Source organism: Hippocampus guttulatus, chromosome 17, assembly GCF_054856545.1.
Source record: "Hippocampus guttulatus isolate MCC_2025c chromosome 17, RoL_Hgut_1.0, whole genome shotgun sequence".
Lineage (NCBI taxonomy): Eukaryota > Metazoa > Chordata > Actinopteri > Syngnathiformes > Syngnathidae > Hippocampus > Hippocampus guttulatus.
Genome location: NC_141277.1, coordinates 2210636 through 2229246, shown reverse-complemented (window position 1 = coordinate 2229246; position 18611 = coordinate 2210636). Strand labels below are relative to the sequence as shown.

The following is an 18611-nucleotide window of genomic DNA, read 5'->3' as shown; positions in this document are numbered from 1 at the left end:
CTGATTGACCAATAGGAGTGGATCAGGGCGCGGCCTGTTTTAACGCAGTCGTACTTTCACATTAATGTTAGCGCCGCCTAAAGCATTGGAGTGTGAACACATCAATACGCTTGTTATGTCTCCTTGATAAGACTCATGACTGTGTTCATTTTTTATTGCGACTTCAACTGTTCTTCGGCTCCAAAAAATGACTGTTTTATTACTCGTGGGACTTGCAAATGTATTGTAGTTTGTCACATAACACATGCAATACTGTGTTATGCTTCAAGGTCCCACATGCCAACTCGTACTTTCCACACCTGAGACTGCATTACTGAAAACAGGGGAATGAGCCAAAGATTAAAACAAAATATACATTTAGTACCGAACATAGTAACTCACAATAACTCAACAGAGCCAGAGCAACCCATTTAGTATTGTGACGCCCTCGTTTGTGTTTATAGGTCGACACTGTTGCCGAAGCTCTTCATTTGCTTTTACCACAAGCAGTAACAGATTGCACAGTCATTCAGGAGCTGCTCTCTGCAACAGCTCACGCCCAGTCAACCAACACACTAACAAAGCAAATAAAGAGCAACTTTTAACTCCAACTAGAACAACATACACCTATTTAAATGCATGCTAAAATGTGCGTGGCTTCAAAACTCATACAGCACGCAGTCAGATTCAGTCCCGATTGTAACAATAGTATTGTTGTATAGAGTTGTTGCTAGGGGGACAGCTTTAGGTGAGGGAACTGATCATGTTTTTTTTGGCACCCGAGTCCAAGTTTTTGGTTTTACGTATCTGCCTTCTGCCAATATCGAAACCCGATCCAATACTACGGCAATGCATTCAGAAAAATAAAGAGTGTGCATGCAATTTTTCTCAAATTATTCTAAAGAAATTTCTACATGTTGTTATATCTATTTATGTTATTCATATGGACCATTCCAACAAATGGAGGGATTCTCTGTTAGCTTTTCTGTCAGCCTTAGAATGCCCAAATACTACATGTTTCGTGTTTATTTTCATTGAAGGTTCCAATTTACAACACTAAATCAATATCAAGCGTACCACGTGACCTGTTCCGAGCATCAACACCTGCGCGGCGCTCACGTCGGAAGAGGCCGCTCGTGCAGTCCCTGAACGTGTCAAACCGGTCGCGCGGGTTCGCGAGGGCCGGGCAGGTAAGGCTGCGTGGGGGGGGAGGAAGGGCGGCTTCCGTGGAGCGTCCTCTACAAGCAGGAAGAAGGAAACATGGTGCGCTGACACAACGGCTGGAAAACCACACACAGAGCTGATTTTTCTATTTTTTTAAAGTATTTGTGACCACCCAGCAAGAAAAAAAACAACTTGTAAGTACAGTTTAATATCATTTTAAATCGACCTTTTTTAAATTTGGTCAGTTTCAGGTTGCTGTTGAAGAGTTGCTTGGTTCAAACACCTGGAAGGGAGTGTCAGTGCCTCACCTGAGCGAATGCTCTTGTTCCATTCACGCTTTTATGCGTGCCAAAAGCATAGTACAGTACGCTTTTTTAAACATTTACCCCTCTCAGAACTGGAATTGTGTGCAGTTGTAACTGAGCCTAAATCAAAGAAAAAGTTCTTATTCCTCTATCACCTATCAAACCACAAATGTGCTTCCTAAAACTGGTCCAAACAATACAAATATTTTTTTTGTCCCACACTAATTGTTGGGCACTCCTTGTAATAAAGGCACACTGCAAATGCTAATATTTGATAAGATATTCAAGTCAAGTATTCCAATGCACTATTTGGGAATTAATCCATGTGTTTTTAGCCACACGACACAAGCAAAATCTTTTCCTTGCAGTACATTGCTGTAAAGTTGCACACTAGTAAAAATTCATCTGCGATAATGAATTTATTCTTTGAAGAAACACAGCACTATGATATGAAATGTCAGGATTTTACGTCTATTGAATTTCTTTAGCCTACTGTTGCAGTGCCTATTTCCAAACTGAATAGATACCGTAACTACAAATGACCACAAGGTAAAATCAATGCCTCTTTCAAAGAAAGTATTTTGACCTTTTGTGGTATTTAGTTACAACAGTGCATCACCATTTGACATCTGAGAACAATCATCAAATCCTTTCAACCAAATAGGGATTTCTAATTCATCCTGAATCATGATGAGTGATGAGTTTCCACTTCAAGCAGAACGTGTGCAATTTCTCAGCTACAACATCTCTGTATTTCCGATTCTTCTTACCAAAACACGCTAGCAGTATTGTGTTAACCAGATAGCGTGAACAACTCGGAGAAGACCTTTTTTGCCTTTCACCGTTACTGCGCCCTTGCACCCAAAGGGCATTTTGGGATGAGTTTGGTCGAGCAGGATTTGGAAAGGACCCTGACGTCAAGCCCCGTCAAACACCGTTTGGATGAATGAGAACAGAACCAGGTGAACCAGGTCTTCTCTCTGCTTCGATGCCAGTGACATCACAATTTTTCCTCTGGGTGACTAGACAAAAATTCCCACCGGCAACCTCCAAAATCTTGGAGCAAGTCTCCCCAGAAGTGTTGAAACTATTATACGCTCAAAAGCGGTTGTCTTTCAATTGAATTTCCTGTCGATATAATTTTTCAATGTCTCAATACACTGTTGTGTTTGCTTCCAAATCATCTGCATCAGCCCGCAGTGCCTTCTAATACAAACCTCACAATAGCCTGTATGATGTTAGTTTCAAAGAATGCTCATTGTATTGCACAAGTCTTCCTTAGTCACAACAAGACGGCGTAATCGACGATCAGAATCTCTTAAAACAGCACAGCACACACCAAAAATAGATTCGCCTTTTGAAAGCTGTAATCGTCACTTGTTGAACCACTTTAATGCTGCAAGGTCCAGGAGAGTGTTTTATCTTAACACAGTTCAGCCACCTGCCCCGCTGTTTACCTAAAACAAGCAAAGCGCCACGGTTTTGATTAGGGAAATCCTGTCTGTGCTTTCTGCGCAAAGAGCTCATATTGAAAATCATTTGATTTATGACGAAAAGAAACTACATGGCAAACGGTGAAGGGACTGATGAAAATAATCAAGATAAATCATGGAAATTCTCAAATTTTTCAACAGGGTTCTCAGCAATAAGTAATCAATATTTATGTATTTTTTAAACTTGGTTTGTAGTTGAATTGAGTTGAAATTATTTCTAATGCATCCAGTACACAGTTGATTCATTTGCCTAACCACCAAGTGATGACGGAGACAAGCTATGTTAATATTCATTTAATCAATCGTTTGTCATTTACGTTGAATTAATTTGTTTATCGATAATGTCATGAACTCATTAAGATATCTGGAATTTCACCGCGAGACTTTCCATGACGATCCGGACTAATCTCCACCTAAACACCTTTTCTGTTTGATGAACGAACAAAGGTGATTCCACCCAAATCGTGTCCCGTGCTGCCACACAGTGTCCATGTCAGCTGGCAAGCGATCCCTTCCTTTTATTTGCTCACTGAGTGGCATCTTTTTTTTTTTTTTGTGTCACTCTTTGTGCGACGTTTCATTTTTTTTCTGCTCTTCGGCGTACCTGCCTGAACGAGAGCTGAGCCCCCCCCCCCACCCACTCTCAGGTTTCACTGTCGTCACTACGGTATGCTCTCCTCTGTCCCACTCCGCAGATCACTTACCCCGCCCTCCTTCATTGTTGCCATAGTTACGTCCCTTGGCCAGATACCAGCAAACCTGTTTTCTGAGTCGGCTGATGCCACCGATGAAGTAGTTTTATGTTTTAAAATGATTTTGTACCCGCAGGTCTTATGCCCAGCTGCAAAACCGCCAACAGCACGTTGCTCCGCATTTCTTTATTCTTTATTTTTGCATTCCTCTTCCTCTCAATAGCCCAACGGGGTGCATCATTTGTTTGAATTGACTGTATCATCACGTTCCAGTTCTTTGAGAGTGTACATCAAAAACAAGCTATGTCACACGAATGGCACTCTGTTGTCGTGTCTTTGTTTTCCTTTTTTCACATATTAAATGAAGTATCAGTGGTGAGGTGTGCGCTTCAAGTGAAGCCTTCATTCTCAAACAACTGCAAATGTTGTTTTTGTCCTCACACGTGGTATGTAGCTCAACTGGATGATTTCTAAACAACTAGCATTTTTCCATCAACATTTGTCCATCTCAGTTGCTTGATACAAAATAGCATGCAGGTATTTGGCCCCGATTAGAAAATAGGCCACCTTATCCCTCAGTTCCATAGTCCAACTATGACACCCATGTGTCAATCGTAGTTTGTAAATGGTGTTGAGCAGGCAGGGCTTATCACCCAAACGCCGTCTCGTTGGCGGCCACTTGGCACAAACCAATAGTCAGCAAGAGCGACGATCTTCTGTGTGCTTGAAAGCTTTGCTTTTGCAACGAACAACGTTTTTACGCCTCGCTTATGCGATCGGGCGTCTTTGGCGATGCAAGAGGCAGCTTACCAATCAAACCATGTCCATTACCCCGCTGCTGCTCTTTTTCTACCCTCAACTACTTTCGGATGGGGTCAACGAAGTGTTTGTTTCCCCCGTGGCACTTGAGAGTTGTTACTTGCTGGGAGCACAACGGCGTTAAGGAATCTGAATCCTTTCTGCTTTGGCAGAGATATCGGCAGTGTCAAAATGACTACGCGCAACGCGGGCGCCCACGGGTCAGTGGGGCCCAACGATGAGGTCATGCCGTACAGCGATGATGAGACAGACGATGAGCTGGATGTGAGCACGGACGAGGAAGAGGAGCCGGTGCCAGGGGCCCCGCCTCCCCCAGTGGAAATTAGACCAAGTGGTGAGGCATACAATCGCTCGGATGATTGTTACAAGTTACGAAATGAGACACATTTTCTTGATGTCTTCGGACTACGTTATCCAAATATGATGCAGGGAAGAGCTAAAATGTTCTGCTTTGACTCTGTCTGTAGAGGTTGGCTGGAAAGTGAAAGCCAATGACCGAGCTTTCCATCACCTGCCAGAATTTGACAAAAAAGTATTCCTGTGCTACAAGAAGAGCAGATACTCAGTAAGTGCACAAAGCATGACTCTTGGCCAAGACATTACGAAACAAAGATTTGGCTCCATTATTTTTCGAATGTTCCGCATGATAATTAGCTTACGGCATTCAAACCGTTGTGCAAGTCTTTTACTGTCACGAGGTCGTAAAAACGATTGTCATCACTGTTGTATCGGTATGGAAAGTTCCTCTTCCTGCCTTTGTACTCAACCTTTTTTTTTTTTTTCACTTTTACAGGGCAATGCCATCAAGACGTACAAATACAACGTCTTCACATTCCTTCCCCTCAACTTGTACGAACAGTTCAAGAGAGTCGCCAACATCTACTTCTTGGCTCTGCTCATTCTACAGGTACACATCGACTCAGTGGCGGAATTACGGCAAATGATAAAAAAATAAAACAAGTGCATCATCATGAACATCCATTTGTATTCGCCGCATGGCGTCAGAGGTTTAACTACAGGATAATTGTGGACAGGATGCACATTGAATGCTACTGCGGTTTATCCCTGCCAGAATAAACGCCTCTGTTTTGTCGTCGTAGTGTATTCCGGCCATTACGACTCTGCCTTGGTACACCACTCTGATTCCTCTGGTCGTGGTTCTGGGAGTAACTGCCGTCAAAGACCTGGTGGACGATCTTGTAAGCAAAGCAGTTTGCCGAGATAGTGAACCTTAACAGAACGCATCTGTGATGAGAGAGCAACAAATAACTCCGTTGCCGTTTGAAATCCAATGTTCTGTTGTGGGAGAGTTCGTTTTGAGACTTATATTTTCTAAAATGTGGTTATTGTGTTTTATTCTTGAAGTGACGTGCCCTCTTGCTTGCTTTTACCTTTCAGGCTCGACACAGGATGGACAAGGAGATTAATAATAGGAAATGTGAGGTCCTGATGGACGGCAGGTCAGAACTCGCTCACGTTAACTTGCCATTAACTTTTGGATGCTTGCTGACTATTTAATTGAAGTGTACGCCCAAGTAAAAGGCATGCCTTAATCTGTTCGGTTGTTCGAAATACCGCTTCGCGTTTTTCTCAAAGCGTTGCTATTTCGTGCACATTCCGTTTCCCTCGGAGATCCAAATATGCTGTCGTTTTCTTCTATTGACACCTCGCAACAACCTGCCGTTTTTGTTTTCATTCTTCAGGTTTCAAGAGTCAAAATGGAGACACATCGAGGTCGGAGATGTCGTTCGTCTGAAGAAAAATGATTTTATTCCGGTACGTGTTAATTGGGATAGGCATGAGTGGGGGTGAGAACGATCGTTGTCTGCATTTGCCCTGCAATTGGCTGGCAACCGGTTCAGGGCGTCCCCAAAGTCCGCTGGGATTGTCTCCAGCTAATGAGGACGGCCGATCTAGAAAATGCATCTGGATCAATTGATGGATTTCATTACTTTATCCAAACTGCAATCATCTGTTTTTACAGTTCTACATTCATTCAAATAATATTGAATTATGGTTGCCGGAAATAATCCAGCGTGCCGGTGTATTCTCTGAAACCCACTTCACCACCATTTTGTGCAATTTAAGAATTTTAATGGCCTCTGACTCCAAAGTGTGTTTTAAAGACATGTTGTACAACTTGTCCATTGTGTCAGCGTCTTTTGTTTTTTTTGTTTTGTTTTGGTTTTGTTTTGCCTAGGCGGACATGTTGCTGTTATCTACCTCAAACCCAAACAGCCTGTGCTACGTGGAAACAGCGGAGCTTGATGGGTGAGTATTATTGTATCTTTTATTATTAAAAAAGCAAAAACAAATGCTTCTGCGAAAAACACATACTCCTTTCAAGGCACTTTGAGGATTTAAAATGTCAGCAAAGTTATTCAACTCCATTTGATGAATGATACATTCTTTGTCAACACATTACTCTTTGTCAAGTAAGACGACTGCAAATATTTCTTTGTTGGACTTTGAGCTAGCTATGTGCCTTTTTTTCTTTTTGACAAAGAAAGGAACGCCTTTCTTTCCCCAAACATTTGGAGTCAAACAACACAAATGGTCCAATAATTTGATGGTAAATGAGCCGATATCTCACTGAGCAGCGATTGCTGGCTAATGATGATGAAATAGTTGAATTTGGAGTTTTTGTCATGGTTCATAAAAGAGTGCAAAACTTTTCGTGAACATTTTTATTCTTTTTTTAATGTGAGTTTTGGTTTGCAACAGTCAATTTTTTTTTACCTGTTTTCTTGTGTGTGTGTGTTTTTTTTTTTTCAGGGAAACCAACCTAAAGTTCAAGATGGGACTTCGAGTAACTGATGAAAGACTGCAGGAGGAACGTCAAATGGCTCAGTTTGATGGTAATTCTGCCTATTTTTAAAAATTGTGTGTTTTTTTTTTAGTATACTATACTGTAAGCCAGTGGCGTTTAATTTCAATTTGCTTTTTATTTATGAAATATGCATTTTTTTTATAAGAGAAATGTAAAATAATTGGCTTGCAGTGTGTTTATTTCTTGACGTTTGATTTTAATAATACAGTGGCTTTTCCCTAAAACACAGTTGACACACAGGACTATTTGTTTTGACGCCATCTCTTTTATAGCACTGATTGAGTGCGAGGAGCCCAACAACCGCCTGGACAAATTCACAGGGGTGATGCACTGGAATGCGGAACGCTATCCGCTGGACCTGGATAACATGCTGCTCCGAGGCTGCAAGATCAGAAACACGGAACATTGTCACGGACTTATTATTTTTGCAGGTTTGAATATCGCACCGCCGGATCAATTGACCACCCGTTAAACTTCAGTTTGACACAAGAAAGTTTCTCGAGCTCGATACGCAACGTCAAATATGCGTTCTGCCGCGGAGTCGACAAAGTTCATTATTTTCCTCCCTTTTTTTTTTCTTATTCTTCACCTTTCTATTTTTCCTCTGAAGGCGCTGATACAAAAATAATGAGAAATGGTGGCAAGTCACGGTTCAAGAGGACCAAGATTGATGAGCTGATGAACTACATGGTCTACACTGTGAGTTACAGTCATGGCTGAGTTTCCGATTTGATCCAGTGAGACGTGTTGTGCTGTCTAGGCGTGGACGTAGTTATCGATGAATTGATGAAATGAAGATGGGGGATCGATTACGGGTGGGACGATTCACTTACCCTCCCGATTCGGTTCAAATGTGTCTTTTGTTTGGTTTATCACACGATAGATCTTTGTCCTCCTGATCCTGGTGGCAGCAGGACTTGCCATTGGTCACAGCTTCTGGTACGAGGAAGTCGGGTCCAACGCCTGGTATCTGTCTGACGGAAGAGAGGACAGCACCTCCTACAGAGGATTCCTCAGCTTCTGGGGCTACCTCATTGTTCTCAACACCATGGTGCCTATTTCACTCTATGTCAGGTTAGTAAAAAGAATGAATGCCGAACACCTTGAGCCTTGTCGATGTCGGCGATGAGAAGAAGAAAGTTTCATGGCGATATAGGAACCCACGTTTGCAGGTTTTCCACGTGCCTCTGCTTTCCTCCGACATTCCCCAAAAACACGTATCGTTCTCGTTCTGAATTATCCCTCGGTGTGATTTGTAGTATATGGGATGAGTAAAAGTCTTTTGTTTTTCTTTGGGATCTCCATAACCGCCTGCGAATAGGTCTGGAACGCGCCTCCCATGGGGGTTGACTTCATGTCAGAGTTCCAAGCGCTGCAGTGAATTCTCGCCGAGCCAAAAGTTAAACAAACCGATGGCTAAAACCGCTCTTTGGTGGCTCTCTGTTCAGCGTGGAGGTAATCCGTCTCGGCCAGAGTAAGTTCATCAACTGGGACCTGCAGATGTACTATGCAGAGAAAGACACACCAGCAAAGGTACAATCCAACAATCGCAAACATATCGGGACACGGTTTTCTCGCAATAGGTGTCGCCTCAAAATGACTGAAATTAAGCAAACGTTTGGGATTACTTTTGCTTTTCTGCGCTTCAGGAGTGACAATCCCCTCTCTGATCCAATTCTTGCCAGGCTCGAACCACCACCCTGAACGAACAGCTCGGACAGATCGAATACATCTTCTCAGACAAGACGGGAACGCTGACGCAAAACATCATGCTGTTCAAAAAGTGCACTATCGCCGGGCACAGCTACGGTAACCGTCCTAGTTCAGACGTCTCGCGTTACGCTTTTGTCGCAAAATGTACGTCCCTGAAAATGATTGCGACTGGAAATGTTGCCTTATTCGCCGCAGGTGACCCAACCACCGCTGAAGGAGTGCGCCTGGACCGCGGAAAGGTAGTGCTGAAAACACGAGTTCTGCTCGTTTTTGCTCACGAGACGTGGCCGTCTCGAAATGAATCCGGCCGCACCCGTCACCTCTGCTCTCCTCAAAGCCAGTGGACTGGAGCTGGAATCGCTATGCGGACAAAAAGTTCCAATTCATGGACAATTCCCTTGTTGCCTGTTTGCGCTCCAAGAAGGATAAAGAGGCCATGGACTTCTTCAGACTCCTCTCCCTCTGTCACACCGTCATGGTGGAAAGCAAGGAGGGTAAATGATACCTTGTTCAACGATTCCAATCGAATGACGAGCTGCGGATCCCGGATCAAATTTGCAACGAGTTTGTTTTCCCCTTTTAGGTGAACTGGTGTACCAAGCGGCGTCGCCGGATGAAGGCGCACTCGTGACGGCAGCTCGGAACTTTGGCTTTGTCTTTCTTTCCCGAACGCAGGACACCATCACCATCCGGGAGATGGAACAAGAGAGCACCTACGAGATGTTGGCGCTGCTCGACTTCAACTCTGACCGCAAACGCATGTCCATCATCTGTAGGAATACTCGCGCAACGCCGCCGTTTTGATGTCGTCGGGCAAAGCCGAGCGCTTTTGAATCTCCTTCGAATCAATCTCTCGCCTCCTCAGTGAAGTTTCCAGATGGTCGAATCCGTCTCTACTGCAAAGGAGCCGACACGGTCATCTACCAGCGACTTTCACCCAATTCCAAGCACAGGGAGTCGACGCAATCTGCTTTGGATGTGAGTCCCAGCGTCCTTTTGTTTGGCTCAACTCTGATCCGAAGGAATTGCATGTATCGTCCGTCTAATATGGAGTGGACGAAAGATCGCGAAACTCTTTTGGGGACTGTGCTCTTTCCCCCTGCAGAAATTTGCCAACGAGACCTTGCGAACACTGTGCTTGTGCTACAAAGACATCAGCGGCAGCGAGTATGAGGCCTGGTCCAGGAAACACAAGGACGCTCAGGTGACCATGGTCGACAGAGAGGCCGCCCTCGATCAAGCGTATGAAATGATTGAGAAAAACCTCATGGTGAGCGGAAAACGCTGCATCTCACACAGCATGTTATACAGTCCGACCTCTTTTCGGCGTTTCCCACTTTTTCATTTGCTGACTGAATGTATTCAGAGATGAAGTAGGAACGCGACCGGGCTCTGGAACCAGGTCCATCGTCTTTAATTTGATTTCTTTTTAATGTCAATAACTTTGCCTTTCCATGCAGCTGATTGGAGCAACGGCCATCGAAGACAAACTGCAAGAAGGAGTACCAGAAACCATCGCCAAACTGGCCAAGGCTGACATCAAGATCTGGGTTTTGACCGGAGATAAGAAAGGTAGAAACTCGGTCAGACGACATCCAAGCGATCAAAGATCACGCACAAATCGCACCACGGGAACGAGAAGGAGAATGTATTCATTTGTGTGGCAATTCTGTTTTCTTTGTTCTAGTTATTTATCTTGTCTTCTTGCAGAAACTGCGGAGAACATTGGATTTTCCTGCTCCCTTTTGACGGAAGACATGCACCTTCACTATGGAGAGGACGTCAAGTGAGTTGATTCCGATGAAATTTCTCGACACGCGCAGGCGAAATGTGAAAACGTTCATTTACTGTGATATTTAAACATGCTTCGGAGGACTTCCTTGCTTTGTACGCCGTAGTATCGGCCGTTGTGGGCCAGTGTCTCGGACTCGTTGTCAGGCTGGATTGATCCGTTTGTCACCAGTGAGAAGCTGAGCCTCCGTCAGGCGAAGAGGAGACGTGAGCCTCCGACTGAGAGCCGAGGAAAAAAGATACCCGCAGAGCCGTTTTTCCCTGAGCCAGGCAAAAATGCACTCATTATCACTGGCGGATGGCTGGTAAGTAGGGGGGGGCTTCTTCCAAGTAAATCAGATTATTACATAATACTGACTTTAGGTCTCGGAAAAGGATGTCATGTGTAACATAAAGACTCTCAATTGTTGATAATGGCTGAAGAAGTGTCAGGAACCAAACGACAAAATTACTTTCCTTTTTTTTTTCCTTCAGAACGAGATTCTGTATGAAAAGAAGAAGAAACGCCGCCGTTTGCGTCTTCGTCGTCTGGGAAAGCGGCCGCCTCCCAGCAACCCTCAGGATGGACAGCCAATGAACGAGTGGGAGAAAGAGATGAGACAGGTTGGGAAGGAAAAAAAAAAAGAATCGTCGAAGGCAGTATAGAAATGCTTTGAGCGACGACAACCGCGAATCTGCTTTCCTTTCCAGATCGACTTTGTGGACATGGCCTGCGAGTGTGAATCAGTGATTTGCTGCCGTGTCACACCGAAGCAGAAAGCGAATGTGGTCAGTTTGGTGAAGAAGTATAAGAAGGCGGTGACGTTGTCCATCGGCGATGGGGCCAACGATGTCAACATGATCAAGAGTATGAATGCCGATATCTGCTACTTCACATTTCACAGTGGACAGGGAACGGGCATGACTGCAAATGGATCGCCTGTTTTACTAGTTTCACCCAAAAACATGCCACATGACCCCAAATCACTTTCACGGAACTTCACACAAACTACATCTTCAAAATGTGTACGCGACAAAAAGATTGCTTTGATCTTCAACTTTGCGCCGTTCCCCATTTGCCGTTCCTCCAGCCGCAGACATTGGCGTTGGCATCAGCGGTCAAGAAGGGATGCAGGCTGTGATGTCCAGCGACTTCGCTTTTGCTCAGTTCCGTTATTTGCAACGACTCCTGCTCGTGCACGGGCGCTGGTCTTACATCAGAATGTGCAAGTTTCTTCGCTTCTTCTTCTTCAAGAACTTTGCCTTCACATTGGTCCATTTCTGGTACTCTTTCTTCAGCGGATACTCGGCACAGGTCAGCATCTTGTCTTCCCGACGCGATCATTCAAAGTGATGCCATCGCAGGCCCTGCATGACTTTTTTTTCTTTTTTTTTTTTGTAGGTGGCCTATGAGGACTGGTTCATCACGCTCTACAATCTTTTTTACAGCAGCTTACCTGTTCTTCTCGTTGGACTGCTTGACCAGGTAACAACAAATTACAAAAAGATCAGCTCAGATGTCGTGATGAGATCTGAAGGTTGGACTCTTATCTTTCTATAAATTGTGTTTTAGCTCTGAAATGAAAAGTTTACTCATTTAAGCCACCGAGCGGCACAGTTCACAGTACAGTTTGGAACAATACACCAATTTCCACCGTGGGGTGTGTAAGCAATGTAAATAGACTGACGTCATATTAGCGTGACTCGGCGTAACGCACGAATAGAAGGCGTCTGACTGTACTGCGTGCCTTCCTCCCATCACCATTCCTTGTTGACGCACAAAAGAGAAATGTTTTCTTCACCAAGTCAATAAACTCGAGTGTCTAACTTTCAGGTCAGAGGTTCTCGATTTACGAGACGAGACGAACCGAACAGCTTCCGTTTGTGCGGCTGAATTGTGAAATCAATCTGAAGATCTTCAAGTGATTCTCTTCCATTTACCTCTGCCGCAGGACGTGAACGACAGACTGAGCCTTAAATTTCCCAAGCTATATCTGCCGGGTCAGCAGGGGCTGCTGTTCAACTACAAGAACTTCTTCATCAGCTTGTTCCATGGCATCTTCGTCTCCCTCATTATCTTCTTCATTCCTTATGGGGCGTTCCTGCAAACAATGGGGCAAGATGGAGAAGCCCCCTCGGATTACCAGTCTTTTGCCGTTGTCACCGCCTCCTCGCTGATTTTCACTGTCAACCTTCAGGTGGGTCGCTCGCAAATTGTTGGGCAAGACTGACTTTGATATCCTCGTTTATATGTACTGGCCCTTTCATTGTCCGTAAGCACGATGCCGTGATATGACAAGAGATGGATTTACTTGATTCTCGCTGCTTTTAGATCTCCCTGGATACCTCCTACTGGACCTTTGTCAACTGTTTTGCCGTTTTGGGAAGCATAGCCATCTACTTCGGCATTATGTTTGACCTGCACAGTGCTGGAATTCACGTCATCTTTCCACGCCATTTTACCTTCACTGGTCAGTGGGTCATTTAGCACCTTCGTTCTCTTCCTTGTCAGTCCTCAGTTCAGTGTAAAAAAAAAAATAAAAATAAAAAATATATATAGATACAGGATATATATTTTCACATGCAAAGTAGCTCAAATACAAAGGCGCTCACACTCAACTGTCTTTCATCACTAACCACGTGACCGCTGTTACTTTTCTGATAGGGGCAGCAGCAAATGCTCTCCGCCAGCCTTACTTGTGGTTAACCATCATCCTCACAGTGGGAATCAGCCTACTGCCTGTCATCTGCATCCAGTTCCTCCATAAAATCATCTTTCCTTCCATAGGAGATAAGGTAAGGTCACTGAAGGTCAAGCTTGCAGGTCCTACCCAGTCTCGGGCCTCGTATGTGAAAACCTGACTGACTGGTTTGACCAACCGAAGGCACGTCTGAGCTGTAGTTGTATAACCTTTTTTTTTTTTCTTTCCCCCCCCCCCCACCCCCATCTGTCCGAAGATCCAGAGAAACAGGAAGAGGTATGAGTTGGAAATGCAACAGGAGGGGAGGAAAAGAGCACCAGCCTTCCAACGCGGCCTGCGTTTCCGCCGCTCTGGCTACGCCTTCTCCCATTCCAGAGGCTTTGCAGAACTCATTGCTTCTGGCCGGAGCATTCGAAGGCGCCCGCTGTCCCGGATCGGACACCACAGCAGCATCAGGGAGGTTTCCGAAAGAGCTGAGAACATTTGATGGTTGGAGAACTGGAGACTGGTGAACTGACACTGTGGTCGGATTCCCTTTTCTGGAAACACCAACTCAAGGGGAACAATCAACTGAGGTGCTCAAGATTGGTAACTCAGCAGGGAAATGACGTTATCAAAGTTGAGGGATATTTTCAAATCGAGGTTGAAGTGCTTTTGAAAGTGACAGAAGAACTGAGGCACTTGTTTATCTTTCTATGCAAAGACTCGATTATGCAAAACCAAAGAGAAACTGACGTTTCTGGTCATGCGCCGTGGCTCACAATGTCATTTATTTAACTCAGGGTTTTTAATACAAAACAAACAAAAAGCTTTCTTTTTTAAAAGGTTAGTTGACCCCACCAGGCCCAACTTTCCCTCCTGTCCACGCCACTGCAGCTTGCAACATGTGTGGCTTCAGGTCCATCGTGCACTTGAAATCAATATTTTCTATTCTATTTTATCGCTGTCATTTCTAATTACATTGATCCATCCATTTTTTTTTTCCTGTCGAAATTCAAAACAGATCCCCTTTTCTTTTAAACACACTTTTAAAGTTTTATTTTGAATAACGGAGTGATGTTACGATGTCAGCGTATGCGAGGCGGCTTGCGGTAAAGTGTGTCATTAAATATAAACGGTGAAGTGAATATTGTTTCCCCTCTCCTGAATCAGGTGGCCAAGACAGCTTATTGCAGTGACTTATTTTGTCAATTCGATTTTGTTTCAACCAAAATCTTTCAATACAGTTTGTATCCTAAATTGCTTGCCTTAAAAAATATCCCCCACCCAATCCTGACGATAAATTATCTTGATCATCTTTCCTTCTTTCATTTTTTTCCCAGCTTTTACAACTTTGAATCCATATGCATGTAAATATACAAATATTTGTTTACATCAAAATGCCATTTCGTTAACCCGACAATTTATTTATCAGTCTGACACACACTTCTAAGACAAAACAGAGACTTTGTTGTTCTTTTACTCTATTCAGATTTGTTTTTATGACTAGAATAGAGGCAGTGGACCCAGAAATGTTCATGTGGTTGTTCGGTTGAGTTGTTGACATTTTATCATAGCGTTGTTAATAAAAGCTAAGGGTATATGAATCAATGCGAAACAACCGCTCTCTTTTTTTTTTTCTCAGCTCATTGCGTGTGCAAAATGTATTTGTTTGTATTCCACTTAATTTGTTCGCAGGGCAGTTGAAGTCCCCAACCTGAACGGATCAATCACAGGAATGACGCATCTACGTTGTGGAGGTAATTATTCACACCCGAACTCGTGCTTATTGCCGTATTAGTCGCTTTTAGTTTTATGCAGTGGCGTTCCGTCAGGGCCAGCAAGGCCTTCTCTGCTGGCCTAAACATTCTCAGAAAAGTAAATTTAATAAATTTACTTTTCTGAGAATAACATAAATTTAATTTGTTATTTTAATTTCATAAATACGTAAACAAAATCATTCTCTGTATTTTTTACGTCATGTTATTTCCATTTAGTCGAGTGGCTTAAAATGTTGTTGTTTAAAATAACATTGAAAGCCACTCGGTAAATAACTTATTTATTATGGTAGAGTTTTTAACCAATCATATTTCAGATAGCTTGTGTTGCCAGGTAAACTAAACTTGCTCTGGGCCTTCACATTAAACAGAGCAGGCTCCTGTGCGCTGTAAGTGAATGGGCACAGTCAGCTTGCAATAGCCAATCAGATCACGAGTCTGCGTACCAGGGCCAGCAAGAAGGGCTTGGTGTCAAACTCGGGTCCTGGAGGGCCGCTGCCCTGTATGTTTTCCAAGTCTCTCTGTTGCAACACACCTGATTCCAATGAACAGACCATGATGATGATGATGATCTGTTCATTTGAATTGCTGCATTTTGACCAAAAATGACCGAAGGAGAAGACGTTGATCTGGTTGCAGGACTACTTTCCACACAATTTTCAAGACGGACCTTCCACTGGATTTACTAATTTAAGTTGTTTTACCAAGGCAGCAAGGAAACATCAGAGCACGGCTGGGCACTTACAAGCTACGGTGCGTTTAAAAACGTTTGGGGACACTCGCGTAGATCTGCAGCTCGGTGAACAGGCACTACATTGGTGAGTAAATGAATTTTATTTTACATTTCTTCTTGTTATTTTATTTCGTTAGTATTAATGGTAACGAAATAAAATGACAAAGATACAAAAATGATACAAATCAGCTCACCTGCAATTTATAATGGCGCATTGTAGTCAGCTCTGTGCACTAAAATTGGTTCAATCTCAGCTGCTCAACATTTTCAGTTATTTGCTGTTGTATAGCCTATTCTCAAAATGCAAATGATCTGTTAATTTTATTTTCAAAGAATAGTTTCCTGCTCTTACTTGTGAATGCACACTTGATGGTTTTAAATGCTCCTGAAATTAAGTGCTGCCTGACGAGCCTATATTGTGTTAATGTATGTGACGTCACTGAAGGCCTCAGGTTGAAATGCATGGCCCGCCACTGGTTTTATGTATTTTAGTTTGGCAGTTCAAATTAGATCCTCTGGGAGTCACTGCAAGACAATGACGACAGCACGACGTATGAATGAAGCGATAGCATCAAAACGAGCAGTATGAGAGAGAGCATGATTAAATCATGACGTGTGCTGATAAACCTAAACCCGAAACAAAAATTGCTACCTCTCACAAGTTCGCTTGAGGTCTCGGCCTACAAGCTCCTAATTTGTCGCGTAATGAGTCAAATTTATTTTGGATCGGTTTTGGTTTGCGCTCTGGTTATGAAGTAGGCTACATTTCACACCTCCAGGGGGAGCTCAAGCACAACTGAATATTTGGGACACTGATGATCACCATCACTGTTCATGAAAATTGAATTGACTTTGGCAGGCAACAAAAATCATATTACAACAAAAAATGTTAAATTTGTTTTCCCAGGATGTGAATCAGAATACAAAGATAAAACTGAGGTGAATATTGAAATGTCCTCATGTGCATAAACAACAGCCATTTCCCATTGCTGCTCGACACTGATATGAATTTATTCTCACATAATTCACACTGATAATGTTTTTTTACTTGCAAAGGTTTTACTTTAATAACATGACATACAGTATAAACTCATGACATTACACTCGAGCTGGATGTTGAAAGTTTCAAATGCATTTCATCATTGAACAGTATTCCAGCCGAAACACGGTTTCCAGCACCTTCAATTCTTTTAGTTCTGTTTTTGGCTCCTCTTTCTCAACCGCTCTGTCAAATCTGCTCCGGAACCACATCGGAGGCCTCCAGGCCTACGTCAATAATGCTCTCCATATTTACAGTTCCAGGAGGATTAAGGGGTTGTGACGAGATCTCATTTGTGTGAACCTATTAGTGCGTAGTGCCCCAGGCTCACTCTGATTCGCTTCTGAGATTAGGTAAAGGTATTATAGTAAGAGGATCGGCTCGCCGCGAGCTGGGGGTCTCATCTATACTGTATGGGCGGAACGAGAGGAACACACACAAAGACGACATGGACGTGATCTCGCGGTTTGGTCCATGGTGCTTTCACTATGAAGGAGGAGACTTTTTAAAATGAAGAATCAACACAGAGTATTACCGTCTGTGTCCACTGGGCCAATTATTTGTGTCTTATCTTACGATGCGTAGGTATGATGTTCCGATTAAATTTGGTTGGAATACACAATTATATAACCTGATCCAAAGATCTTTAAAATGATTCTTATTATTTTGCAATGCCAAACAAGTTCCGATTTGATTTTTTTTTTTTTTTTTTTTTTTGCAATTTTAGCACGGATGAAGTTGTGTTCAAAACGGTGGCATAGAGTTGTGGAAAATTCCTGCCAGAGTCGGTTATTTGTGACCTCTAACCCTTGGACCTGAAGTGCTCTGTGGGTTAATTTGAATCTGTTCTGTTAACCAGTGTTTTATTTGATTTGAAATTTGGCAGTGATTTGACCTTAACACCGAAAATGCCGTTTACTCCGCAAAGTCTCTTCTCACTGTGAAATGAGCAGGAAAGTCACGTGGCCGCCATGCCCCTCCTCCAGCAGAAGGCGGATGAGTGCCATGTCATAATTTATGACTTAAAAAGCATACATTTTTCAACAGGCAGTGGCAGGGATGGCACTTCATGTTTATGACAATCATTTCCTTGGTGAATGATTCATGTAGATGTGGCACTTATGAATCTTTCAAAGAACAAACAGAAACACCGACTCTCAGTGCTTTGAACGCTCCGGCTGCTTGGGAGGCTGCTGTAGCAAATGCTCGCTGTGAGGGAAAGGAGAACGTGGCCACAGAAAGTGTGTGGATCACAATCAAGTGTACTCGTCGAGTTATTTCCGTACGCGACTGTACATTCAGAATGTGTGCAAAGACGTTTACAATTTCAATGAGCAATGGAAGCATAAAAGCCCCTTCAAAAAAAGACGGCGATGATATTTTTTCCATAGCTAACACTTTAGAAAGTGATTCCAACATCACCTCCACTTATAGGAGTAGGTGAAAGATTTCATAGCCTACTCTCCTGCCACCTCCGAAAAGTGTCTGCTCGAACTTTACAGCAAAGTTGTGAGTGAAAAGACAAAATATGCGTTGCATAGGGATGATGTGATGATATTGGAAAGAATCAGTTTGTCTCTTCTTGGACCAGCTTGCAAGCTGGAACATGCAGGAA

General features: G+C 43.3%; 1 protein-coding gene across 1 annotated transcript; it reads left to right on the top strand.

Moving 5' to 3' along the window:
• The first annotated feature begins 1187 nt into the window (after positions 1-1187).
• atp8b1 (ATPase phospholipid transporting 8B1) lies at positions 1188-15057 on the top strand. The gene is made up of 30 exons (XM_086134312.1): positions 1188-1337; positions 4605-4786; positions 4920-5017; positions 5246-5359; positions 5553-5651; positions 5851-5912; positions 6156-6228; positions 6653-6723; positions 7228-7310; positions 7555-7713; positions 7893-7981; positions 8166-8356; positions 8731-8815; positions 8968-9091; positions 9191-9234; positions 9333-9489; positions 9579-9767; positions 9861-9973; positions 10101-10265; positions 10456-10567; positions 10706-10781; positions 10959-11091; positions 11261-11389; positions 11477-11633; positions 11857-12080; positions 12168-12251; positions 12718-12963; positions 13098-13236; positions 13431-13561; positions 13724-15057. Exons 2-30 carry the CDS (start codon positions 4624-4626, stop codon positions 13952-13954), a joined length of 3741 nt encoding a protein of 1246 aa, XP_085990438.1. The 5' UTR covers positions 1188-1337; positions 4605-4623; the 3' UTR covers positions 13955-15057.
• Positions 15058-18611: the final 3554 nt, after the last annotated feature.

Excerpts from the sequence above, each read along its gene's own strand:
- atp8b1 (XM_086134312.1), top strand. The coding sequence starts at position 4,624 with ATGACTACGCGCAACGCGGGCGCCCACGGGTCAGTGGGGCCCAACGAT. Across the intron at positions 5,018-5,245 it reads ACAAGAAGAGCAGATACTCA|GGCAATGCCATCAAGACGTA; the intron begins GTAAGTGCACAA and ends TCACTTTTACAG. Across the intron at positions 6,724-7,227 it reads GAAACAGCGGAGCTTGATGG|GGAAACCAACCTAAAGTTCA; the intron begins GTGAGTATTATT and ends TTTTTTTTTCAG.